The following is a 27,981-nucleotide window of genomic DNA, read 5'->3' on the forward strand; positions in this document are numbered from 1 at the left end:
TTTGTAACTAGACAGCAGAAGGGTTCCTAGAGACAATTTCAAGTACAAACTATGTACTCATCTGAAGCTTTTCCATGCTGTTATAGCATAAAGTTGAGATGCATCCCATATGCTTTAAATCCTTCAACTCCACTATTTGTTATATATTCAGGAATGATTTGAGACAATTTATTTTATTTCATTATATTCTAGATTCATTGATTGAGGAAGAGGAATGTAAGCTGCTGAGTAGATGACTTTGTTGAATGACATTCAAGGTAGAAGATCTATTGCTCTGATTATGTCCTTGAGCATTGAGATGTTGCGTCCCTGGGGCAGGAATAAATCTTTCAGGGAGGAATGCCTCCTCTCTTTATCCCCCTAATCCCCATATTATGCTCAGGTAAAGGAGGTCCAAGTCAAAGGAAACAAGACCCTTTAAAAGAAAACTCAGTCAAAGCCACCTTATTTGTTTAATTAGTCCCGATCTGCCTTAAAATCGTAAACATTCTATCACATAGTTTTTATTAGTTTCTAAATGTTATCTTTTAAACGTAGATCTTTAATAAGTCTGGCATGTACTTATATAATATGAGGTAGAGTTCTAACAAAAGTTTTTTCTTTCTAGGAAGCTAGGTTTGAACATTATCAACTAAGTAATCTGCCATTTCCTCAGTGAATTTTTGTGCCATCCCTATACTAAGTTCCAATATGTGTCTCTGTACTTCCTCATTGATTCATTCATCTATTATTTCATAGGACCATTCTGTTATAATTATCCAATTCAATTGTAGCATGTATAATTTAGTAAAACAAATTTATTTCTGTCCTTATTGTTAAAATTGACTTAGCTATTTTGTCATACATATTTTAAATAAGTTTGTTATAAAATCCAGCTCCAATCTTGTGTAGTTATATATTAAATGTATAGATTAATTGAATATTATATCAATAAATCTCATATAAGAATAGAAAATGTCTGCATTTATTCTGATCTTGTGTGTCTTTGCAGAGAGTTTTAACATTTTCTTTATATAGGTCATGTGTATTTTCTATTAATTCTTAGATACTTTCAATTTTTTTTGCTATTGTTTCTGGAAAGTCATTGATTATTGCTAATATAAGCATATACTAGTGAATATTTAAGTTGATTTTATATTTGGCAAATTTGCTATAATCTCATACTAGTCATAATATATTTTCAATTAGATATATATTTTTTCAATTGGAATATATATAAATATATATTTATCATTATTTTTATTACTTTTTTAATTTTTTGTTTTTCACCATATATTGTTTACTTATAATTCTCTTTAGAGTATTTTTGCAAAGTCAATTTCTCAATAGGTCTGATTAACTTTTCTCAATAATGCAGCTTTCAGTTTTGCTAACATTACGAATTTTTGTTGTTGTTGTTACTCTCTGCCATTTTCTGTCTCATTTCTATTATAGCTTTCCTTTTCAAGTTTTTTGGTTTTGTATCATTTCTGTTTTTCAAACACCTTGACTTTTTGTATTTAAATACAATTGACCCCTGAACAACATGGGAGTTAGCGGCGCTGACCACTCTTGCAGACAAAAAAATTGGAGCATAACATTTGACTACCCAGAAACTTAACAACTAATACTCTACTGTTGACTGGAAGCCTTACCAATAACATAAAGCCAATTAATATATATTTTGTATGTTATGGATATTATATACTGTATTCTTACCAGAAAGTCAGCTAAAGAAAAGAAAATGTTAAGAAAATTATAAGAAAGAGAAAATATATATACTATTCATTAAGTGGAAGTTGATCATCATAAAGGTCTTTATCTTCATCATCTTCAGATTGAGTAAGTTAAAGGGGAGGAAGAAGAGAAGGGGTTGATCTTGCTCTTCCAGAGGTGGCAGAGGCAAAATAGGTGGAGAAGGTGAAAGGGGAGGCAAATTACACTGGGTATAACTTTTATTGAAAAAAAAATCTATAAGTTGACCAGTGCCGTTCAAACCTGTGTTGTTCAAAGGTCAAGTGTATTTCTGTTTCCTAATATAAGGGTTTTACAACCTCGACACTATTGACATTTTGAGCTGTATAGCTGTATAATTCTTTACTTTGTATTTGAGGTGTTGTCCTATGCAGTAAGCGTATTTAGCAGCATTCCTAACTTTACCTACTAGTTAGCAAAAAAACCCTGCTTTAGTCATGACAATCAAGTAGACATTGCCAAATGTCTTCCAGGAAGAGGCAAAATTCTCCTCTGTTGAGAACCACTGGAAATTGACCAAAGCATATAAAAAAAATGAGAAATGTTTATTTAGGAAAAACTATTGAGCCTCAGATAAGAACTCTCTAATTAGTGATATTTCAGATTCGGGTTGCTTCATTAGCCTTCAGCTCCCTGGGTGCTGTAGTTCTATCAGAGTGGAATAAGCTAAGAAAACAAGTAGATTCATTGTCAGTGGAACTGACTTGATTTGAAATGGAAGCCAGAAAATCTCTATGGCCTAGAACATTGTTTTACAACTTACACTTACAGTAGTGATATCTGTGGCAAATGAACAGGGAGAGCCAGTGTCATAGCTAGCCTGAGTTTGTGAAACTGACTTTAGGGCCAGCAGCTAACCAGCAGATTGGCCAGAGATTTAACAAGAGATCTCGGAATCAAACTTTCATATGGGCTGCGATAAACTTCTATATATTCCTGGCTGTCTGAAAATCTGTATGGATTTGCAAGGCTACACAAATGCTCAGAAGAGAAAAAAGAGGATCCTAGTTATCTACACATCCTTGGTTAAATGAGAGGTTTTGTACATGAGCAGAAGAGATGAAAGAAAGGCCAGATTATATTAAAAGCCGAAGTGATTTCTAATTGCCTGAACTTTGAATGTATTCTTCAGTGACCATATGGATGCGATGACAAAGAAAAGAAGACTTACTGGCTCAAAGTGTTTGAGCACAATCTCTAGACAACCATTTTGACACAGGGGTGATCTCTAGGAAAGCAGTATACACCATAAGAAAGAAAGGCTCCACAGGTAAGTCACTAAATAGACAAACATAGGAACAATGATAACCACTGTGGGCAGACAAAAATCCAGGCAATTAAAGATATAAACAATTTTCAGTATTCAACAAAAAACGAGGAGATATGCAAAGGAATAGGAAAGTGTGTCACACATTTAGGGAAATAACAAGCAAACAAACAAGGTCTCTGATGGGGCACAGATATTTGACTTCACAGACAAATACTTCCAAACAGATATTATAAATATGTCAAAAGAATGAAAAGAAACACCATTTAAAGAACAAAGTATAGGCCGGGCATGGTAGCTCATGCCTGTAATCCCAGCACTTTGGGAGGCCGAGGTGGGCGGATCATGAGGTCAGGAGATCCAGACCATCCTGGCTAACATGGTGAAACCCCGTATCTACTAAAAACACACACAAAAAAAATTAGCCAGGCATGGTGGCGGGTGCCTGTAGTCCCAGCTACTCGGGAGGCTGAGGCAGGAGAATGTCGTGAACCCAGGAGGTGGAGTTTGCAGTGAGCCGAGATCGTGCCACTGCACTCCAGCCTGGGTGACAGAGTGAGACCCCATCTCAAAAAAAAAGAAAAAAAAAAGAATAAAGTATAAAGTATAGTAACAATGACTCTCCAAATAGAAAATGTTAATTAAAGATACAAAATTATAAACAAAAGAACCAAGTAGAAATTCTGGAGTTAAAAAGTCTGGTAACCAAAACAAACAAAAAATCCTAAAAGACTTAAGAGACAGGCATCATTAATATCTAAAGATTGGAAACAATCAATATGTCCACCAATTGGTGAAGGGATAACCAATATTTGATACCTCCATGCCACAGAATCCTATTCAACAGCAAAAAGGGAATCAATATTTATACAGTTCATATGAGTGAACTCAAAAACTTCATGCTAGGTGAAGGACTCCAGATGCAAAACTCCTATATTGTGTGATTTTAAAAATTATTTTCCCATAAGTTTTTGGGGTACAGTGGTATTTGGTTACATGAGTAAGTCCTTTGTGAGATTTTAGATATTTTTAAATATAGAATGTCCATAAAAGACAAATCTTAGAGGCAGAAAGCCAATCAATTCCTTCCTGAAACTGGGAAAAAGAGTCAACATTGAATAAAAATGGGCATGAGGGTTCTGATTTGCATAATAAAAATGTTCTAAAATTGGATTAATTTACTAAAATCATTAAAAAGTACACTTACAATGAATGAATTAGGTTGTGTGTAAGTGATACACTAAGAAAGCTGTTAAAAATACTGTTTTTATACTAACGTGAATAGGAGGGCTTCTCTGGATCAAGACACATTGCATTTTTCTTTCAAATAATAATAGTCATTACAGTATTAGTAACCATTGTATATTTAGCCTTCATTATGTACCACTCTGTGAGATTCTTTAAATGTACAATCATATTTGCAACTCTATGAGAGAGGAAATAATAACCAGCATGGCACAGATAAATAAATAGATACTGAGATTAAATAATTTGCTTAAAGACTTTTACCCAGGTAGCTTACCTCTTAAGTTCATGGACTCAACCAATGCTTTCCATATTCTACTAGCCTTTTTATAGTCTATCTGTGTGTGTGTGTGTGTGTGTGTGTGTGTATGAGATGTGACATGACATAAAATTAGCATGGGATGACATACATTAAATTGAATGTAATGCTTTATTTTCTATATTTTTAGATTTCATAATCATTGGCTAAAAATATATATAAAATCACTGTTAAAATTATTCCTTTAGGATTAAAATTTTAATAACTATTTCAACTGCCAAATAATATTTTACTCTGTGTAAGATTCTAAAAGAAATGAAGTGAAAAGTCAGCCTTCTGACTTATTAATCACTTGAGAATAGTAGCAGGATTTTTTGTAGACTTTTCATAGATTTTTAGTAAGTTATAATGATTTTATAAAATGCATCTCAAAGTAAGATAAAATTTAATGCAATATTTTCACATTTTCAATAATATGGAGTTTTAGCTTATACTCTAAAACTTGTAAGTGTATTAAATCATTCTAAGCTTCATTTTAGTAACACAAATAAACCAATTACAAAGAATATAGTTTTTTTCTTTGCTTAAGACATGAAAAATATGTCAATTGCTGATACTCTGACTTTAAATTGGTAAGCGATGATAATAATGATAGTCATTAGAGCAATAATAATTGCCTATTACAAGAGATGTTTTGATGGCACAAAGGTAAAATAAGTTATTTATAATCAGTAAATTTTCATAGTTTAAAAGTTTTCTCACTGTGATTATACAGTACAGGTACAAAGGTAAAATTTAGTGGAAAATCTTACCACGCCAATGGAAAAGTAATTATTGATGATACTGTAAGGCACTGGGTCTCCTTTCTCATCTTTGTCATTAGGTATGACTTCAAACTTCCACCTGTCCAACATGATTTCTGTGCTGTTTTCAATGTCTTTTAGAATTTTCATCAGATTCTCACCTTCATAACCTAGTGGGAAAAAAAATACCTTGAGAAAAGAACTCTAACCAAATAAAAAAGCTGTATTTTTATGTTTCAGTGTGCTTATGCATATGTAATATTCTAAAGGTAAATAATGATTTTGAAGCACATTCTGCCACCAAATGAAGAGTTAATTATAACATTATACTCATACACACATTTAATTCTTAACTTTAATTTGTAACATGTACTGTATTTCTCTTTTTGTGGTGCAAATTCTCAGCATATACAACTGCCAAGTGAACATTTCTACTGTATTCCCCACAAAACTTTATACCAATAGATTCAAAATTGAATGAATTCTCTGCTTCCATATCTTCCTCCTGTGCAGCTGACTTCACAAAGACACCATCCTCTACCCAGCTGCTAAAGTCAGAAATGTGGATGACATTTTAGACTTTTCCCTTTCCATCACTCTCTTACCCTCACCTTTTCCTGTCTAGTGATATAAAACTTTCAATTTAAGTAAAAGGTCCTACTCTTTGTAAGCTTTAAAATTTCCTTTCTTATTCTATCTTCTCAGGGTGCCCCTTTTCTTTTTGGCTGGTTTGCATCTATTTCCTTGGTATCGTTTTATATTTGCTAATACTACTTCCCAGTGCTGCTGCTTATGCCTGTAGTCTCAGCTACTCAGGAGGCTGAGGCGGGAGGACTACTTGAGGCCAGGAGTTCCAGGCTGCAGTGAGCTATGATTGCACCACTGTATCCCAGCCTGGGTGACAGAGCAATATTCCCTGTTTAAAACAATAAAATTAAATAAAACTAATAAATCTGCTAATACTTCTTTCTGGAAAGCACCCTTTCAAAATAATGGCTCAGATGCCCCTCTCACAGTCCCCTATACGCAGTTCTCAAAACTAGCCCTATCTTAGAACTAGTACACCACATTGTCATTACTTGTGTTTTTCTCACTACAGGCTCCTCTTAACCCAGCCTGCAATAGAGTAAATGCTCAACAAATCAATTTTTTAATGAATATATGATAGATGGTCAACATGACCTGAAAATCAAAGTCTTGTCAATATTACATTCTCAATATTCAATTTATTTGTAGGTATATAACATTATAGTTATCACTGCAGCCTAACCCTGACAGAGTTACTGTTTTTGTTTCTGAATCTTCCTCAACATTAGTTTCCTTCCCTGTAAAAACCTTAGGGTTCTTGTGAAGATTAAGCAAGATAATGCCTAAAAAGTTCTCAGTACATGAGTCCTAAAACAGAGAATAAAAAGTTCTCAATAATATTTTACTACCGATGATGATACCATCAGAATTTGAAATATTGTACTAAGTTAAATCATCTCTCTTTTCACCCATACAAAAGCACACACATAGTCCTAAAATGATTATTTTGAGTCAGAACAACATTTTCAGTTTTTATTTTTTTCTGTTCATTATTTAATTGCTGAACAAGGAAATGCCAGAGGCTATGAGTCCTCATTAGAGCTATTAGCATACATATCATTGAATAAACTCATTGGGTTAAAAGAAAACAGGCACCCTCATATACCAAAATTCCCTAAAGAGGAATACGTTACGCTTAAGGTGTATCTGTTCAATTAACTATTAGAAGGTGAAAGCCACCAGAAACTAGAAATACCTCTTCTGGAGCTCATCATCACTTCTTACCTTACACAGGTTTAAAAAGTAATTACTCGCTACTTAATACATACAGTAAAGGGTACAATAAGTAATGATTACATAAACATTGAAAATATTAAATATTATTTCAGACGAGATTGGGTGCATTCAGGGTGGTATTGCCATAGACTAAATACTATTTAAAAAGCCATCATATATTTTACAGTATAATTTGAAGCTGTAAGTATTAATAATATGAATATAACTGTACTCAGTGGCAAAACACTGAATGGCTTAAACTGCAAGATTACAATAATTATATTTACTAACATTTCATGTTTCTTAATAGTGCTACCTTATTTTAAATGTTTAATTAATTTCTAATTGTTAATTTCTTTTAAGAAGTATAAGTAATAGCTCCCCAAATAAATTATATACATCTATATATTATTTTACCACTGAATTAAGTAAAAAACACTTAAATATATTCATCTATTTTCCAAATTCTGCTTTCATGTCAGAATAAGCTTGATAGTCTCTAGGCATAAATTAATTTGCATATAATAATATGTATTATAATATACGAGTATCGTGTGTGTGTATGTGTATACATATATACAATTAGCAGAAATACTAGTAAATAATAATGCTTTCAAAAAGGTTGAAGTTTTTCTCAGTCATGTCTCAGGTTAATAGCAGCACCGTCCAACATAACACTGGAACAATGTAGGAACAGCAACCTAACTGGGAGAGAACATGATAGGAATGAATGTACTGAAAATCATTTACCACCTCTAGATTGTAGCAGGGTCACTCAGCTTAAAATCTTTACCACTGGATATGTGTGTAGGGATTTTTATGACTAAACATGAAAAAGGCTGGTTTAAATCTGTCTTCTGGCCAAGCAAAAGTAGAAAGAGGCAATAAATAAATCTTGAGAATTACAACATCTACAATTCAGAAGTGATTCACATAGATAAACTCTAAACTGTAGTCCCCCATTTAACAAATATCTTTTCCCCACTTCTTGTATGTATCTATGCCCAAGATGGTTAAATAATGATAAGTAACTATTAATAGGGTTCCTGTACCCAAGAAGATCATGATTTTAAAAAAGATAAATCAAATCCACTAAATATGCCAGCAAAAGATTTTTACAGAAAAAAAAATGCTATTTTACTTTCATTATTTTGATTTAAAGCCTGTAATCAATCCAGGCTAAGAAACAAAATGAAAACATGATTAATATTTATTTTATATTTAATGATATTATGTTATAATGAGTGAATCTAAAAAGTCATAGAAATTTTTGCAAATGAAAATCACATAAGGAAATGCAACAACAAATCTGTATAAAAGTGTGTTCAGGCCAGGTGCGGTGGTTCACGTCTGTAATCCCAGCACTTTGGGAGGCCAAGGCAGGTGGATCACGAGGTCAGGAGATCAAGACCATCCTGGCTAACACGGTGAAACCCCGTCTCTACTAAAAGTACAAAAAATTAGCCTGGCAAGGTGGCGGGCGCCTGTAGTACCAGCTACTCGGGAGGCTGAGGCAGGAGAATGGCGTGAACCCGGGGGGCGGAGCCTGCAGTGAGCTGAGATTGCGCCACTGCACTCCAGCCTGGGCCAAAGAGTGAGACTCCGTCTCAAAAAAAAAAAAAAAAAAAAAAAGTGTGTCCAATTTACAACTATTACTTGCTTCCTTAGTCTACACAAACAAGATTTTCCTTGCAATTAAATTTTTGTTAAGAGAGACTAATGATTGCCAGAAATTTACAAAAAGAATGCTAATTAAGCTAGAATATCCTACATTCTTACAGTGTCAACTTTTCCAAAATACGAAAATATATTCCTATAAAAAAGAGGCTTCAAGTCAATAGATTCCCTGAATCTTAAGTGAACCAAATGATTATTGGTTGAATGAAGTACTTTCTTCTACAAATATTAAGCATAATAATAATTACTGCAACTGCATGAAGTACTTAACACAAACATTGATATGGTTTGGCTCTGTGTCCCCACTCAAATCTCATTTTTAGTTGTAATCCCCATAATCCCCACGTGTTAAGGGAGTGACCTGGTGGGAGGTGATTAGATCATGAGGGTGGTTTCCTCCATGCAGTTCTGGTGGTGGTGAGTGAGTTCTCATGAGATCTGATGGTTTTATCAGGGACTATTTCCCCTTTGCTCATTTGCTTCTCTCACCTGCTGCCATGTAAAAAATGCCTTTGCTTCTCCTTCACCTTCATGACTGTAAGTTTCCTGAGGCCTCCCCAGCCATTTGGAAGTGGGAGTCAATTAAACCTTTCTTTATAAATTACCCAGTCTTGGGTATGTCTTTATAGCAGTGTGAGAACAAACTAATACAAACACTGTGCAAACAAGTTATCAGTTTAGCACAAGAACCTACAAGGCACTGTTATTTTCTTCAAATTCTGATGAGGAATCTACAGCACACAATTTTTAAGTAACTTGCTCAAAGTTACACACCTGTCAAGAAAGAATCCCACTGTAAAGCATATTTCTTTGTTAATAATCTCTAGCAAATGGCTTCTCCATTTCCCTAATTGCTCAACTTGGGCATCTTGATACCTTGCTTTCCCTAAAATTCCTAACCAATCCACTGGTAAGTACAATTAATCTAAGCCTGAAAATGTACCTCCAGTTTGGCTTTTAAATCATGTAAGCTCTAGTCTGCTCACTTTATTATGCAATTGGGACAACTATAATAGAAGTTCTCATTTGGAGAACTATAGTTCTGCATGTTTTCACATTTTCTGACCAGTTTATTTTCTACCCCCAAATTAATCTGTTTTTGAAAATGTGTCAGTGTGTTACTCTGCTTCTGAGACTTTCAAAGCTTCACTTTACATGACAAATTCAATCAAGTAAAACTCTCACAAGGACAAATAGGTTCCTCCATTATCTGGCTCCCAACTGTCTTTCCAAATTCATAGTACTCACTATCCCTAATTGCCCACCATGCATTGCTGCTTCAGCCACCCCACCTGCATTCCTTCCTTCAGTCCTTGAAACACAGGGAGCTATTTCTCCTCCTTCCTATATTTTAGGTCCAGCTTTAATGTTACCTCCTCAGAGAGACCTTCTTGGCCATCTAGCTAGATAGTTCATCTCTATTATTCATTCTTCTGATTCTTTGATATTTTATAATTATATATTTCATTATTGTTCAATTTATTTTCAATTATACTCAACGAAAATGTAATCTCCAGAAGGATAGAAGCCATTTGTTTATTTCCTCACTGTATATTTAGCACCTAGAACAGTGCCAACACATATCAGACACTCACAGGGAATCCATCACTAATAGATTCTTTGACACATGCTACAGTCCTTGCCTTTGTCCATTGTTAGTGCTTTGTATGTGGTTTCACAAGAATTATTAGAGTATGCCAAATATGGACTTCTTTAACAAATTTGAGATTTAGGCCATTTGTTAATTTGGAAGCAAAAATAAAATTACTAATTTTCATATACATCAAATATATGTTCCAGAAGAACATGGCAAGAAGACTCACATATTTTCCTTCTTTTTAATCTATGCACTTGCATGAACACTGGCAAATATAAGTATCTTATCAGAAATGGTGATGTCTTTATTCATTTCTTTAGATTTCATGAACTCTAATGCAACTCATGAAAATACTCCTAAAGTATATTCTTACTGAACATCCCAAATAGACTACATACTAAGTTCTTGACTTAGTCAAGCACGTATACAGCTTAGAGCTAGTTGGTCAGATATTCATGGAATTATTCTCCAACTTTGCTGTAAATCAGAGTTACTTAGGGAGTTTGTTTTAAAAAAAAATCATCTGCTCAGGTCCCAATTCCAGATATTTCCATTCAGCATGTCTGGGGTGGGGTCAGGCCACTGTATTTTTAACAAGTTCCCCAGGGACTCTGTTCACCCTGTCTTAGTAGACACTTTTCAAACTTCTCTAAGTGAGCTTTGATGCTAAAAATATTTACCATTCAAGTCCTGCTTCTTTACCAAAGTCTGATGGTGTTTAGTGATCTTATCTAGTGGTGTTCAGTGATCTTCAGATAAATATAGCCTATTAGTGACTCTGCAAAATGTTTTAAGACCTCATCTCAAAATATTCTCTCTTTGCTTACCCTACTCCATCGACACTATTTCAGTTGCAGTTCCTTGAATATGTCAAGTGCCTTGCCACCTCTGGGCCTTTGAACTCGATGTTCCCTCCGCCTATGAAGTTCACACCCAGCTTTACATGGCTGTATCATTATCTAGCTAGTAGTTTTTTCTTCTATGTCATATCCTCAGTGAGGTCTTTCCTTATAATGATCATCTGTTTACTTGTTAGTGTAAAGTCTCACATATGATTTTATGTGCCACTAGAAATTAAGGTACTTTTGTTTTTCTTTTGTCAACTCTGTATCCAAAGTGCAGAGCACAGCTGGCTAGCATAGAGTGAGTCTCAAAACTGAGTATTATTTAACGTATTCACTCCTGGGAAACTAATTCATTAGCCTTTCATTTTTCCTTTGTTTGTGATTTTACCTCCCAACTTATAAATTAAAAGTATAAAAATTACCTTGAAGTGCATCCATGTGTACCTTATTTTCTAAACAAAAAAGTCAAAAACCAAAACCAGAGATGTTTGGAAACTTGCCCTCCTTTAGTTTAAGTCTCTATTTAATATCACATTAAAACCCAATACCCATGGTCTCTTTGCCCACTATTTGTTCTTCTATCCAAGACTATTGTTCAAAATCATATATTATATATACCACATCAGTTATCGTCACTGAAATCATATCGTTTTTGTTTCTTTTTTCTTTTTGTTTTGCAAGGGAAAGGGGTGTTGTGTACTGTTTCTGCTTTTGTTGTTGCAGCTGCTTTACCTCCTCCCCATCGCAGGCATCTTGCTAGATCATTGCCAGTCCCAAGAGGCAGAATTGCAACTGGAGGATGCTTGCCTACATTGGCCTTTTCTGCAGAATAAAAAAAAATACAAATAAAGAAAATTTTAAGTTCAGATAAAACGAAGGAAATAAAAAGATAGCCTGATGACATTAAATGAAAGAATTCCAATAGGTACTCATAAACAAAACAATTGTATTTTTAGATATATACAATAATGAATTATGGATAATTTGTATACATTTGTAGCAACTGATAAAACACAACGACTATTATTCACAGAATGATGGAATTTTCAAAACTCAGGCAAGAGGAAAGCTTTTTAAATATCTTAACTCAGCTAAAAATTGTGGTGTGTCTTATCTCCACTACAATCCTCAGGGATACTATTATATACAGCATAAGACTACAATACAGAGACACAACTAGGATGGATGGGTATGTTCCCACATAAAGTCCTTTTGCAACATCAATTCTAGGTACATTTTACTTAAAGGAATAAAATATTTGAAAACTGTTGAATTATAAAAGTGAGTAAATTGCTAACAATGTCCTTGACTTTTTCCCACCCATGGTGCTGCTCTGTGTCAGAGCAAATGGAACACAATGTTAACAGCTGGAATACAATGAGATCAGCAGGTTTTCCATGAGATTAATCTTTATATCACATAATGCTTTGGGTTCAGAGCAGTAAAGATCTCTGCCGCTGACATCCCATATGCTTTGGTTTGAATCATCGCATGCCTTGAATTAATCTCACAAATGTATATCACTTTCTTTTATTTGTTTCTTCCTCCTTAGCCCCTCAAAATCAGTGTACATATGTGTGTAGGGATAGAGGGGATAGATAATGTAGGGATATGTCACAATGAAATAGCCGACAACAAGATTTTGAGGGCTAAAACAAGCTAAGAATTCCTGCTGTTTTTCCTCTAAAATCCTTACAAGTCCTCAGATACTTTTCCAACTAACTCATTAACTTTTGTAATTCTTGAATTCTGGTTGTCTTCTCAGATAAAACATATAAATATGATTTACATTGTTTAATGGAAGGCCAGGTCAGAATTTTCACTGTTTCTTCTTAAATCAAATATTAGTAGATTAAAGCTGTTAGATCCTTATCAAAAGTGTTGCCAACATGTATTTTTCTTATTTTGAATATTTTTAGTGTATGCATAGACAGAATGCTTTCTCCATTGACTAAATAGGTGTCTGTTTCAATTTACACAGAAGGTAAAACTTCTTTTGAATCAATTCGTTTTATGAAAGGGCCTGTTTTAAACAAAGAATTGATCAATGCGGTAACTGAAATGAGACCAAAAAGAGTCAATATTTGTTTTGGATTTATTTCCTCATAAAGGCCAATTCATGGTCTCTTTTTCTAACTAGTAACCAGTTCCAACAACTGACTAGATCTGAAGAAGCAAATAATTTTCCTGAATTTATACTTTTTCATGTGCTGCATACTTACCTTATATCCTCAGTGATGTTCCTGTATTATTTGCTCATAAAAATCGAGCGTTTTCAGTTTAAATAGAGAGGCAATATAGAATAAGGCTTAACTGTGCATTCTAATCTCAGCTCTCTCAGTTCACAGCTATAAGACTTTGTTGTAGTTATTTACTTTTTTCCAAGTTTTAGGTTCCCTATCTCTACATGGGATTATTAATACTATCTGTGTCATAGAGTTGTGAGGAATAAACAAGATAACATGATGAATAAAAATTAGCTATGATGATGATGATGATGATGGATGATAACGATATGAATGTATACAGAGGGTAAGGTTTTGAGGGTCCATGTTTTAAAAACGTAAGCACATCAATTTCGCACAGACTTTATCACAAATACTAAGACTGCTCCTTCAGTTCCTTGTCTGGGGCACGCAAACAATCTGATTTCCTAGAGCCCCTGAAAACAACTCTGAAAATTTGGTAAACACTGTAAGAAGTGGATTAGAAAGGAAGGACTTCTATGTACGTGTAAACTATCTTGCCAGTTAAATTTTTGAACTACAGAATAATAAGTTAAACCAGTGTGCAACCTTCCAGATGTTCAATTATACCACCGCTTCCAAAGATAATGATACAAGCAATAGACACATAGATGAAACAGGATTTAAAGCTATTGCTCTCTCCCCAGCCACATTAAGTATGTGTCTGCATTACCTATGCAATCCAAAACCCAGCCCACGGTTCCATCTCCACCACAGGCTAACACTCTGAAGTCAGGAACATCACGGAAAAAGTTTAACCTGAAAAATAAGCATGTTATGGCACATGATTAATAGTTTAAAAATAAGATGTTTTCAGTTTTGTATCATTAGCATTTTACCCGATGAAATACGTTTTTATTTTATAAAAACTGTAAAATAGCTCAGTGTTAACTTACATATCCTTTAATCCTATTTTATAATTATATATTCAAGATTCTATAACTTAAAAATATTTTGTAATTACATATTCTAGATTCCATAATGAATATACTCTATTTTTCTTTAATAAACTCTAAAATTTTAAGAATAAAATTAGTAAATTATAATAATTTTCATTGATATTCCCCCAGATGTGATTTGCAGTTCGCATAACTCAGAATGACATATACTACATTATTTCATTTAATAAATTTCATCAATCCAAAATTATCTTTTGAGTGAATATATAAATGTGACAGTTATGTCAGTAAATATGTCTTTAACAATTTTCTACTTTCTCCATTACTGGGAGAAATTGATCAGACTGCAACTGGGGTTCTAGCCAACTTTCCTTTTGACTGAGAATCTGCAAATAGGAGGCAGGCTTCACCTTGTATTTTGACCTGGTTGACAGTGTTTTCCACCCAGGAACACTCTAGCCCAATTGCTGGGTCAGCTGCCATAAATACCCACTGCTTCTGCTGTTACTGCATGCAGGGTGCTTAATAATGCAACCTACCTTGGGAAAAGTCACAAAGGCAGGTAATGCAGCCAGCTATACAGTCATAGCCTATTTTATTGCAATAAAGAAATTGAAACAGGACAGAAATTTTGGTATGTTATGTGTCTCTTCACCTCCCTTGTCCCAAACATAACAACTGATAGTGATATAATATGCAACTATCCAAGGAATTTTTCTACGTACTTACATATACAAATTTTCATACATAAATCTTTATTACACACATATTTTCAACACGAATAAAACTGTGCTATACATACTGTTCATTAACTTGTGTGGTTTTATTTTAACTTCAAATATGTCTAAGAGAACTTTGTGTATCAGTATATAACATATGCATATGTCATGTGTTGCATTCTGTCAGATTATTATTTTTAAGCACTGCATCATGTTTTATAAGTTCATGTACTACAAGATAAAATGAATGATCTCTTTTTATGAATTTTTAAGCTATTTCCAGGGTCTCATTATTACAAAAAAGTATTGTATTTAACATTATTTGAAGAACATTTGTGTAAATGTGCGCATGTGTTTTGAAGGCTACTCTAGAGAAAAATATTCCATTACATCATTATATCCCTCTGAATGGCTCCCACTGTCAAATATGCAAGGATTCATTTCCTTGCAACCACAAAACACTACATATGAACAACTTTATGATATTTCTTTAATAATAAGTGAAAGCCAATGTCTTTTTATTTGTTGTAAAGTCACACTTCCCTGTTTACTAGTGAGTTCAGCATATTTTTATACATTTCCTGGAGATGTGTAACCTGTCCTATGAAAAGAACATTCAAAGATGTGCCTTTCTTTCTATTGAATTGTCTTTTTATTTTTTATTTTTATTTTTATTTTTTGAGATGGAGTTTCGCTTTTGTCGCCCATTATGGAGTGCAATGGTGCAATCTCGACTCACTGCAACCTCCTCCTCCTGGGTTCAAGCGATTCTCCTGCCTCAGCCTCCCAAGTAAGCTGGGATTACAGGTGCCCGCCACCACGCCTGGCTAATTTTTGTATTTTTAGTAGAGACAGGGTTTCACCATGTTGGCCAGGCTGGTCTCATACTGTTGACCTCAGGTGATCCATTCTCCTTGGCCTCCCAAAGTGCTGAGATTACAGGTGTGAGCCACCGCGCCGGGCGAGATGTCTTTTAATAATACTTTACAAACTCTTTGCATATTACAGCCATCTTTGCATTTAAATTTGCATCATTTAAAAAAATTTTGTCAAGGTAATACCAACACTGCATAAATATAATAAAATATGTATAAAAATTACTAAAACCCATCATCTGATTATAATATCCATGGATATTTAGAACAGGAAACTTTCATGCATTTTCTCATTTATTATATTGTGGATATTTAACCTTTGTGAGACATGTTGCAAATATTTTATTCGGTTCTAATACTCATTGTTTTGCTTATACTAATATATATACAATAGAATAAACACATATGTACCAATTGCCCATTCCAGGAAGTAGAACATTTCTAATAACTTACATATTTCTCTGTTTTCTTTCCCTATAGTACTGCCCTTTCTAATTTACAAAGGTGAGCACTACTCTGAATACTGAGTTACCACGTGTCTGACATAATCCACATGTGTCCTTCTACTTTTCCCACTTACATTGGTACTCAGATTCATTCGTGTTGTAGCTGAAGCTTTTCCCACGTGTAGCTGAAGTTCTTTTTGCTTCTGCTGCTGTGTTAAATACCACTTACATGTCTTTTAAAATCCATGTCAATGGGCATTTCAACTGGTTTGCTTTACATTCTTGCAAAAAGTGCATTCTCGTACAGGCATACCTCATTGTATTACTCTTTATTGAGTTTAGCAGATACCGCATTTTTTACAACTTGAATGTTTGTGGCAACTCTGCTTCTAGCAAGTCTATCAGTGCCATGTTTTCCAACAGCACATGCTCACTTGGTGTCTGTGTCACATTTTTGTAATTATCACAATATTTCAAGCTTTTTCATTATTATTGTATCTGTTATGGTGATCTCTGATCAGTTATTATAGTAATTGCTTTGAGGTGCCATGAACCACACCCATGTAAGACAGAGAACATAATTGTGAATGTTGTGTGTGTTCTGACTGCTCCACCCACCAGCCGTTCTCCTGTCTCTCTTTGTGTCCTCAGGCCTCTCAATTCCCTTAGACACAACAGTATTGAAATGAGGGAAATTAACAACCCTACAATGTCCTCTAAGTGTTCAAGTGAAAGGAAGAGTTGCATTTCTCTTTCAATCAAAAGCTAGAAATTATTAAGCTGAGTGAGTAAAGCATGTCAAAAGCACAGGCAGGCCAAAAGCTAGCCCTTTTGTGCCAGTAAGCCAAGCTGTAAAAGCAAAGGCAAAGTTATTGAAGGAAATTAAAAGTGTTACTCCAGTGAAGACACAAACAAGAAGAAGGCGAAACAGCCTTATTGCTGACAGGGAGAATGTTTTAGTGGTCTAGACAGAAGATCAAAGGAGCCACAACATTCCCTTAAGCTAAAGCCAAATCCAGAGCAAGCCCCTAACTCTGTTCAGTTGTATGAAGGCTGAGAGATGTGAGGAAGCTGAAAAATCGTTTGATGCAAGCAGATGTTGGTTCATGAAGCTTAAGGAAAGAAGCTGTATAAACAGCAAGTGCTGAGGAAGAAGTGGCAGCAAATTATCCAGAAGATCTAGCTACAATTATTGATAAAGGTGGTACGCTAAACAACAATTTTTCAACGTAGACAACATAGCCTTCTAATGGAAGAAGATGCCATCTAGGACTTTGATAGCTACAAAGGAGAAGTCAATGCCTGGCCTCAAAGCTTCAAAGAACAGGCTGACTCTCCTGTTAGGGGCTAATGAAGCTGATGACTTTAAGTTGAAGCCAATGCTCATTTGCCATTATGAAAATCCTAGGGCCCCTAACAATTATGCCAAACTTACTCTACCTGTGCACTATAAATGGTGGAACAAAGCGTGAGGGATATCACATTTCTTTACAGCATGGTTTACTGAGTATTTTAAGTCCACGACTGAGACATATTTCTCAAAAAAAAAAAAGATTCCTTTCAAAATATTATTTTCATTGACAATGTACCTGGTCACCCAAGATTCTGACGGGAGATGTGCAGAAAGATGAATGTTGTTTTCATGCCTGCAAACACAGCATACATTCTGCAGCTCGTCGATCAAGGAGTAATTCAACTTTCAAGTCTTATTTAAAAAATACATTTCATATGGCTATAGGTGCCACAGACAGTGATTCATTTTGGGGATCTGGGCAAAGTTAATTGACAACCTCTGTAAAGGATTTAATAAGCTAGGTGTCATTAAGAACATTCATAATTCATGGACAGAGGTCAAAATATCAGCATTAACAAGAGTTTGGAAGAAGTTGATGCCAAGTCTCATGGATGACTTTAAAGGGTTCAAGACTTCAGTGGAGGAAGTCGCTGCAGACGTCATAAAAACAGCAAAAAGTAGAATTATAAGCGGAGGCTGCATGTGACTGAATTGCCGCAGTCTCATCATATTTGATGAGAACTGAATTTGAAAGGATGAGGAATTGATTTTTAGAGATAAGCAAAAAAAGAGGGTTTCTTGAAATGGAATCTACTCCTAGTAAAGATGCTGTGAACACTGTTGAAATGGTAACAAAGGATTTAGATTATTACATAAATTTAATTGACAAGGCAGCAGCAGGATTTGAGAAGACTGACTCAAATTCTGAGGGAAGTTCTACTGTGTATAAGATGCTAGCAAACAGCATCACATGCTAGAGAGAAATCTTTCATAAAAGTAAGTGTCCATCAATGGGTCAAACTTCACTGTTGTCTTATTTTAAGAAACTACTAGAGCCACCTCCACCTTCAGCAACCACCACTCTGATCATTTGGTTCCCATTAAAATCAAGGCTAAACTCTCTACCAGAAAAAACATTATGAATCCCTGGAGGCTCAGATGATTGTTACTAATTTTTCGCAATGAATTATTTTTAAATTAAGGTATATACATTTTTTAAACCACAATGCTATTGCACATTTAATAGACAACAGTATAAACATAACTTTTATATGTACTGGGAAACGAAAAAATTTGTGTGATTCACTATATTGTGATATTCACTTTATTGTGGTGGTGTGGAACCAAATCCACAATATCTCCAAGGTATGCCTGTACGTACTTCCTAGTGCTTAAGGGTAGAGGCCACTTTAGAGTAATGCATATTAATATGCAACTTTACCAGATAACATCAATGTTTTTCGCAAAGAAGTTGCACCAATGTACAATGGATGTGCTCTATTGAATCCATTCTCTTTAACACTTGTCACACTTTTTCATTTTATTTCTTATTTTTGTGAAATGCCTATTTATCCTTTTGGTTTCCATTATCTATTCCTATTCACCTTGTTGGTTTGCAAAAAAATTTTACACGTCTTTGATTTTAGTCCTTTTTGAATAATTTTTTTTCAAATATCTTCTACAAATTTAAAGTTTTTTCTTTTACTTTCATTAATGTGTATTTTAATGAAAAAGAACCTAGTTTTAATATTCAATTTCATCATCCCTTTGATAAGTAGTTAGTACCTTAACCAGTCTTCTGTAAGACAAGCTTCCTTACTCAGAGCTCAGAATTCACATACACTCTCTTAAAATGTCAGTTTTATTTTGACATAGAAATTCTTAGTTTGTTGTGGTGTGAAGTACTTTCTTTTCTTCTTTCCCCACTTTCTCCCATCTCCCCTTTACCCTGGCCTCCGGCCCTCCCTCTCTTCCTTTCTTCCTCCCTTTCATCCTTCCTTTTGGCTGTAGTGGAGCACATTTTTTCTATTTATTTTTTATCCATCTTTTTCATTTATTGAATAATTCAACTTTCTACTATGCAAAGTCCACGATAAGTATTATTTCCACATATGGGTACATTTCTATTTGTATTCTCTGTTGTGTTTTACTCACGACTTTGTCCATCTCTGCACTAGTACCATACTCTCGCAATTACTATAGCTTTCCAGTAAGTCCATATCTCAGGGCATGAAGAATCTTACCAATTATTTCTTCTTTTTTTCATGTACATTTAAACTCATCATATTTCACCAAAACTAAAATAATAGTAAGAAAAACCAATCATGATTTTGACTGAAGTTGCATTAAAACTATATATTAATTTTGGGAGAAATAACACATGTATAATATGAATTAAGTTTCCTTATTCATGAATGTAGTATTGCTCGATTTATTTACATATTCTTTAATAACCTTCAACAAAGATATAAATTTTCTGCTAACAGGTCTTGCATATATTTTGTTAGATTTATTCTTGGTTGTTTTGTGGTTTTTGTTGGTATTTTAAACATTTAAAAATTATGTTTATTAATAACATTAATATTTTTGTTGCTGGCATATATAAACATATTTGACTGTTATACATTGATTTTATAAATAATCGTATTATCACTGTTTTTCTATTGCTTACATTTTGTTTGTGGATACATTTGGATTTCTATGTATATAACTGCGGCATTTGCTACCAGCAATGGTATTATTAGTAATCTCTAGTCCTTATAATTGTTATTTCTTTCCCTGCGTCTTTTTCCTTGACAGAATTCCAACATATTGTTGAATAGGAGTATTCATAGTGAATATCCATATCTTGTTCCTGAAGATAAGAATTACTTTTGGAATCTGCCCATTTAGGATATCTGTTATTGAGATTTTATTTTTCTTTCTTTTTACTTTCCTTCTTTTTGATGGAGATTTTTTATGAGGTTAACAAGTTTCTCCTCTACTCCTATCATAAGAATTTTTACTATAAAAATATTAAGTTTTTCTGCATTTTTGAGATTTGACAATGCCTCTGTCCTTTAATCGGTTAGTGTGAGAATAAACATTTATATATTTCTGCATTATTAATCATTCTTGCAATCCTTTCATGCACCCAAATTGATTCTTGTGTATTAATATTTTTAAGATAATTGAGTTTCTTTGCTAATATTTTGTTTAGAAATTTTGCATCAATCTTCATGAACAAATTGACCTATTTTTCTTCCTCATACCACTTTTGTCTACTTTTTAAAATTAAAATTATACCGCCTCATAAAATATGTTGCAGAGTATTCCCCCTTTTACGATTTTTTTGTGGAAGAATTTGTATAATTATTGAAGTTCTTTGAAAACTGGTAGCACTTGCATATAAAACCTAAATTTCTGGTGTTGTTTTTTTTTTAAAGAGAAAAGTCTTAAATCATTGTTTAAATTACTTTAGTAATTATTCTTAAAATTTATGATTTTAAATTCTTCTTAAGTCAGCTTTTTTCCAGCTATACTTCTGTAGCAATTTGATTCTCCCTCCTAGATTTTCAAACATTGGCACTGAAGCTTAAGAAAACTTTGTAAAACACGGCAGTAGGTGCAACATTTCCCACCGAGCTAATTGTTTTTGGTGAAAGCCTAACCATCCAATTGACTCACCATTGTTCTTCTATTCCATGATGATGTTTCATCTGTTATTCATTCTTGTTTTCTTTAAAAATTGTCATCATTGGTTCTTCAGCAGCATCCTACCCCCAAACATAAACCCCATGTGACTGTCAGACCAGCTTACTCTCTATAAATTGATTGCTAATTGGAAAATTTGACCTCTCTTTATCTCAATTTCTTGATCCATTCAATCCATGCAGTTTTCCCTAGAAACTCATTCATTCCTTACTACATTCATTCATTAATATCCTTGGGATTTATTTAGTGATTCTGACCCTCAGTTTCCATAACTTCAGAATAGAATTAACACCACGTGGTTTGTTGGGCTCTTTATATACACATAAAGAAAATGTGTATGTAAATACACCTTACTATTCACATGTTATTACTGATTTAATTATTTTTTTTTTCTTTATTACAAGTAGTATAGGTGTGTTTTAGGTCAGAGTGCCACTCCTCTATTTCCCCACCTCCTCCGCCTGCACTGTTCTGGCAGAATAGTCACAATTTTCTAACAAGCAGTAAGGAGAGTTTTTCTGCATCCAATCTGAAACTGTAGCTAGCGGACAATTGGGAGACCTGCCTACAGCACTGGAGACACAAGGTACAGAGGAAAACAGCTGTGATAGTGGACAAGTAAACTGAAGAGTCTCAGCAAGAGCCAAAATGCAGGGTCCCGCATGGCACTGACTTTTCACCCAGGAAGGCTGTGATGAGGAGCAGCTGTGAGGCTTCCATATCACAGGTCATCCTTCCAATGGGGAGAAGTGAGAAAATGGGGAGTGTCAGGAAGGACTTCACTCTGGGGAAACTTTTGTACTGTGTATTGTACTTTTTACCTATCAATTCCACAGTGTTCCATGTGAAGAATGAATAAGCATGAACATTTTGCAATGAAATCATGCTTGGGTCCTGAATTTATTTGCACCATTTTATTAATTTTTTTGAAATTAAAAATTCAAATGATTTATGAAGAAAATGAATGATGATGAGTTTCCAATGTTGGCCTTTATAGCATTGATTCACCTAGAGAGTTTCCTATATATCTCCAATAGCTATATTTGAAAGCAAGCCTATTATTTGGGTTTAGCAGCCCTCTGTCAGACGCTTCTTTTTTTTAAATCATATTTGCTCTATAATCACCACTATAACATTCCATAAAGTTTCAGTTATGCAAGATGAATAAATTCTAAGATCCACTGCACAACACTGTTCCTATAGTTAACGACACTTTTTTGTACATTTAAAAAGTTTTTAAGAATGTAGGTCTAATGTTAATTGTTCTTACCACAACCACAACAAAAGAGCAGGTGGTGAAATTGTGATGCTTAATATTACTAAAAACAAATCCAGAAAATTTCATCTAAGACTCAGAGGCTTACTTTGTGTTAAGACAAAATTGATACAGAAAAGGCAGTAAATTTTCACTTGTACCTAATTGTTATTAGGTACAAAGCACACCAGGAAAACCTTTTTTAAAAGAAAAGAAAATTGTGGTACTGATTCCAGAATCTTGGAAAATGTCATAAATCAGAATTCTTAATATCAATATGTAAATATTACTTTTTATTCCAATCTTATATTTTATTATTAAAAAATACTATCACTTACATACAATGTGGCTGTATGGGTTATAAATAGATTAAGTATATAAAATAAATAAATATATGGCTCCAAGTAGTATATATATTATAAATCATAAAATAATATTTTTGATACTTAGAGGAAATCAGTGTGAGAGTCATAAATATTTTCAGCATATCCATACATGGTGAATGCTCGCTTTAATTATACATATTTACATCTCTTTGTATTAAAGAAACACAAGGCTGAAGGATCCAAAATGACTTTACCATATGTCATCAATTCTCTTTTTCCTCTTTCTTGTTTAGAAAAAATAATTTCAAGAGCTTGCTTTACGAAAGGTCTGCATTTTGGTTTAAGCATTTAGAGACAGAAAGAAGCATACTTATCTCTGATTATTCTATTCAATTCATATTTATACTTGCATGTACACAGTTACATACTATATTATTCTTAAAGTTACAAGATTAGATGGATTCAAAATTGCCTTAGCAAAATCTGGCTGAATTTTCTGATTTGTGATGTTACCGTTGTTTTTGAAACAATATTTATGGTCTAGAAAACCAATTTTTAATAACTTTCAGCTTATTTATTAATACCCAAACTGTAACTGTACATACCTTGGTATCATTGATATTATTATTATTGCTGGTGTAATATCTTTTAAAAATCCATGCATGAATTATTTATACTCCCCAAAGTTTCATTCTATTATATACATTACAAAATGGGGGAAAGGTTATTTCATGTTTTTCTCTGTGGGTTTTGATGTTTCATGAATTTAATGTGACTCTCTCAACATTTTAATTTAAAGTAAAATTAATTATAATAATATCCTTCAATCTAATATCTTATGTACTTTATTTCAACAATACATTATAAAATTTAGTTAAACTAGGAAATGCACCTGTTTCAACAAATTCGGTTAGAGTTTTGAGATATTGTGTGGAAGCTGAATTTACACTATTTTGGGAAGACATTCCATGTGGATAAGTGGGATAGTTATAAAAAATTAATTTGAATTAATCTTTATAAACGCAGTGTAAATAATTATGTTACCATAATAACCAGAAATAAGTTTTAGAGTATTTGAAAAATATACATATTCCAGTGGGCCATTAATAATTGAAACATTCATTTCATTATTTCTGGAAATCTCAAACAAATCTTTTATGCTTATGTGTGTTAAAAGTGAAGGAGAGAGGGACAGAGAAAGGGAAAAACACAGACTGAAATGACAAAAGAGAGCATGAGACACAGAAAATGAGAGAATATTTATTCCTGGGGAACCTATAATGTTATCTCATTAAATAACTTTAATATTCCTTCTAATATAAAGTGAGTTAGAAATGAAAGGTCAGTAAATGACAGGTTCTATGATGTAGCCTAAATATTTTTCCTTTCTTCACTAATGTACATATTTCTTTAAAAATTAATAATGGCAGAAATATCAAATTTTTAATGTCATTTCTGAGTGAATAGAAACACTAATATTTAGTTGAAATACTCTTGCCCTCATATAGAAAATATTTATAATTTTATTAGTATAAGTAAAACACTTTTGTAAATATATTTGTTAAAATATAAATTTTTTCTATTGCATGGAAAATTATAACCCTTGAAGGATATTTTTAAAATACATAAATTAATATTTAAAAACCAAGTAACCGATGTTAAACAAAAATTATGAGTGGTCATTATTTTAGACTGAGCTTCTGCACTAGGCCCCAACAGACCAGAACAAACCAGAATGGAGTCACTTGTGGTAAGTGCCATGTAATCAAATTGAACTTTAAAATGGTCCAGTTAAAAAAAAAAAAAAACACACACAGGAGATTTGCAGCAACCAATCAGAAGGGGCCCAGTTCACCAGAGCTAGCATGATAAGGAAGTCCTTTCGGTTTTGACCCTGTAAGAAAAGTAACTTTGAAATGACCAGTCTGCCTTTCATTCCTTATTTCTGCTTTCTTCAGCCGTCTTCTGCTTATAAAGCCAAACTCCTGTGCTCAGTTCATTGGAACACTCATTCTATTCTATAGAATTAGGTGTTACCCAGTTCTAGAATTGCAAATATAAGCCAATGAGATCTTCAAACTAACTTTGTTGTAATTTTGTTTTTTGACACTGAAGAACACAAAACACCTTTTAAAATGCCATTTTCTCTCATCTGTAAGTGTGTTTTTTACATTAGAAAGGGAGGGATTTAATTGAACTTAGTATTTTCATACTGTATTTACTGCTACAAATATGCAGTAAAATTCATGGTCATGCTGCATGAAAGTCCATCTCTTAAGGTATTAATGAATATGCATAAGTTATGTGTGTACTGATATGTATATATATATGTTTGGAAATGCAGTTTAAAATATTTCTTGTAAGTTACATGACTAAACATAGAGAATTGACAGACAATTCTGATGTAGTGAGTTGAAAATGAAGGGAAAAATACGATAAAGAGTGGCAATTAAAACAGAAGTTACACAGTCTTCCTGATATTTGAAAGAAGTTACAATGGAATAATTCATTCTTATTGCTTCTAATTGGAAAGCACATATATATCATTTATGGTCCAAATTCATAGTCTACAAAATTAACCCCTAAAATGTAGCAGCACAAGTGATTAGGTTGCTGAAGACTGTTTGACAAATTTACTGAAATCCATTCTGTCGTGTGAATGATTTTAATATTAATAATTAGAATGAGTTTTTATTCTGTACACATCAGATCATTCCACAGAGTTAGCTTAGAGTGTGAAGTAAGAACGTATTTTGAAAGGAAATAAATCTAGACTTCTATAGGGAAAAAAGGCTTTGCTTAGGGTCAAATACAAAAGAATAGCTCTAAATACTTTATAAATGAAATGGCACCTGTATCTATCCACTTATTTAATTTAAATGTAGTAACTGCAGCTATGTACTAGGAACTGAGTTAGATTCCAGAGATTCAAAACAAGGTAGAATTCTTGCCTTTGAGTATCTCACTGGCTTAACTGAGAAGGCAGACAAGAAAACACACTGTTCAGGTCACTATAAGATGCTCTTTGAGGGCAGTTAATGTGGACTAGGTAGGGATGAGGGGTGGCTTAATAAACTTGGAGACACATGAGTTGAATCTCGAAGCTTGGGTAAACTTAATTAGCTGATGAATTGGGGGACAGAAGTGAGGAGAAATTGAGTGAAGGGTTGTTATGTAAGAAGGAGGGTAAATATAGATCCTAGGAGAGTGGTTAGATGACAAATCTTGAAAGCCTGAAGTGACATACTGTCAGTGGGAATGAGAAAGCGGTTCTTTAGTGAATGGTCTTTTTATTCATCAAGTTAGAGAATAAAAACAGTGTGTAAATTTGGGAAAAAGGGAGAAAACTAGTTTAGTAATAGACATGTAGAATTTGAGATACTCATGGAACTTGTGTTCATGGAGTATTGAACATAATAAGTTAATTTCCTCCTTATGATCTCTCTTTGATAAATAAGGAGCAGGAGAGTGAATCCTGATTATGTAGGGCCTGATGTTTATAAAAATTGAGGCCCCCTTTAAGAAAAAATATGCAAAATAAATGTGCACAAACTTTTATAAAAGTGATGTATATATATAAATATATATAAATAAATACTTATCTATAATAAAATCACATTAGATTGTAAATTTAAGATAGCTTACAAACATCACATCATAGGATTTCAAATAATAACATAGTTTTATAAATTAATAAACTGCTTAATGCTTCGTTTTTACATTTTTATATGATAATTTAAAATAATATTTGTACTGAGGTTAAAAGATAATTTTCTTTTCCTCTAGAATGATTTATTAAGATATGTTTAAATTGATGATTTATTAGGAATGTTCCACTTAGCTTCACAAGTCATCATTGATAAAGTAAATTTTTAGTATTATTGTTAAATACGTGAAAATCAATATTTGGTTTTTGGTCATAGCCAAGCTGTAAGACTTGCAGGCATTTCAATTTTTTGTTCAATGACTAACCTTAAGTACTCTTTGAATTCATGATATACATTAACCATTGTTAAGTTAGTAACACGACATATTGTGAGTTTTATGTATCTTCATTGATGGCGATATTTCATAGAGATTTATAAAACATGTACTTTACACATAAACATGCCTGCTTGTTGTAGAGCTGATATAGGCTGTGCTCTACAAGCACAGGAATAATGATACATTTAATATCATGTAACTTTCATCAATAATAAAAATTTAAAATTGTTTATACTGCATTGTTAACTGTATTCCTGTAAGAATAACTCCTCTGTTTTGATGACGCATTAAAGAGAACTGAATGGGATGATTAGAAGAATTTCCGCAGATAAGCTTTGAACTTTGTACATTTCAAACCTCATTTCTCCCTACTATACACATATTCTGTTACCAGGCAGGCTCTGGACCATTTTTATCAAGACATGTCTTCTGGCTCTTTAAATTTATGTCAGAAAACAAGTGTAAAGTCACACTGGGCAATGGGGATATGCCTGGAAGTCATTTTTACACCAGGAGAACTAGCAATAACAACCATACACAAAAATATCCGTGAACCACATATTATAAGTCTCAGGGTTCAATCATGTAATTGGACCTCATCCTCTTTAAGTCAGATCCTAAAATGCTCATGCTCATTCCAATGCTACTAGTCACTAGGTAAAGTGTGATGAAAAAGGACTTGGAATGGAGACAAAAGTCTTTTTTTTTTTTTTTTTTTTTTTTTTTACTGTTTTATTTTTCCATATAGATGCCCAATTTTTCTGGTTAATACCAATACATATACAGGGCATGGGGGAGGGCTCTTAATTATCTTCCATTGATATATTTGCCTCTCTATGCATTACTACTGAGCTGGCTTAACTAACATTGTTCATAAAAATTCTTGTAGTTAAAATATCCTCTTTTTAAAATATGAAAAACTCAAATGAGAAAGGCAATACAACCACATTGCTAAGATCCTTCCTATAGTCTTGAAAGGAGTCCTTGCAAGTGAGAGACACTGAAGTTGAAGAT

The 27,981-nt window shown here is 33.4% G+C and overlaps 1 protein-coding gene across 13 annotated transcripts in view; it reads right to left on the minus strand.

Moving 5' to 3' along the window:
* Positions 1-27,981, minus strand: part of DGKB (diacylglycerol kinase beta) — a 760,061-nt gene that overhangs the window by 420,531 nt on the left and 311,549 nt on the right. For all 13 annotated transcript variants that reach the window (XM_031013463.2, XM_031013457.2, XM_031013455.2 and 10 more), the window contains 3 exons: positions 14,150-14,235; positions 11,963-12,052; positions 5,318-5,478 (listed from right to left, as the gene is read on the minus strand). In XM_031013463.2, coding sequence (XP_030869323.1) covers positions 5,318-5,478; positions 11,963-12,052; positions 14,150-14,235 — 337 coding nt within the window. The remainder of the gene's footprint in view (positions 1-5,317; positions 5,479-11,962; positions 12,053-14,149; positions 14,236-27,981) is intronic.

Source organism: Gorilla gorilla, chromosome 6 (genome assembly GCF_029281585.2).
Source record: "Gorilla gorilla gorilla isolate KB3781 chromosome 6, NHGRI_mGorGor1-v2.1_pri, whole genome shotgun sequence".
NCBI classification, from domain to species: domain Eukaryota; kingdom Metazoa; phylum Chordata; class Mammalia; order Primates; family Hominidae; genus Gorilla; species Gorilla gorilla.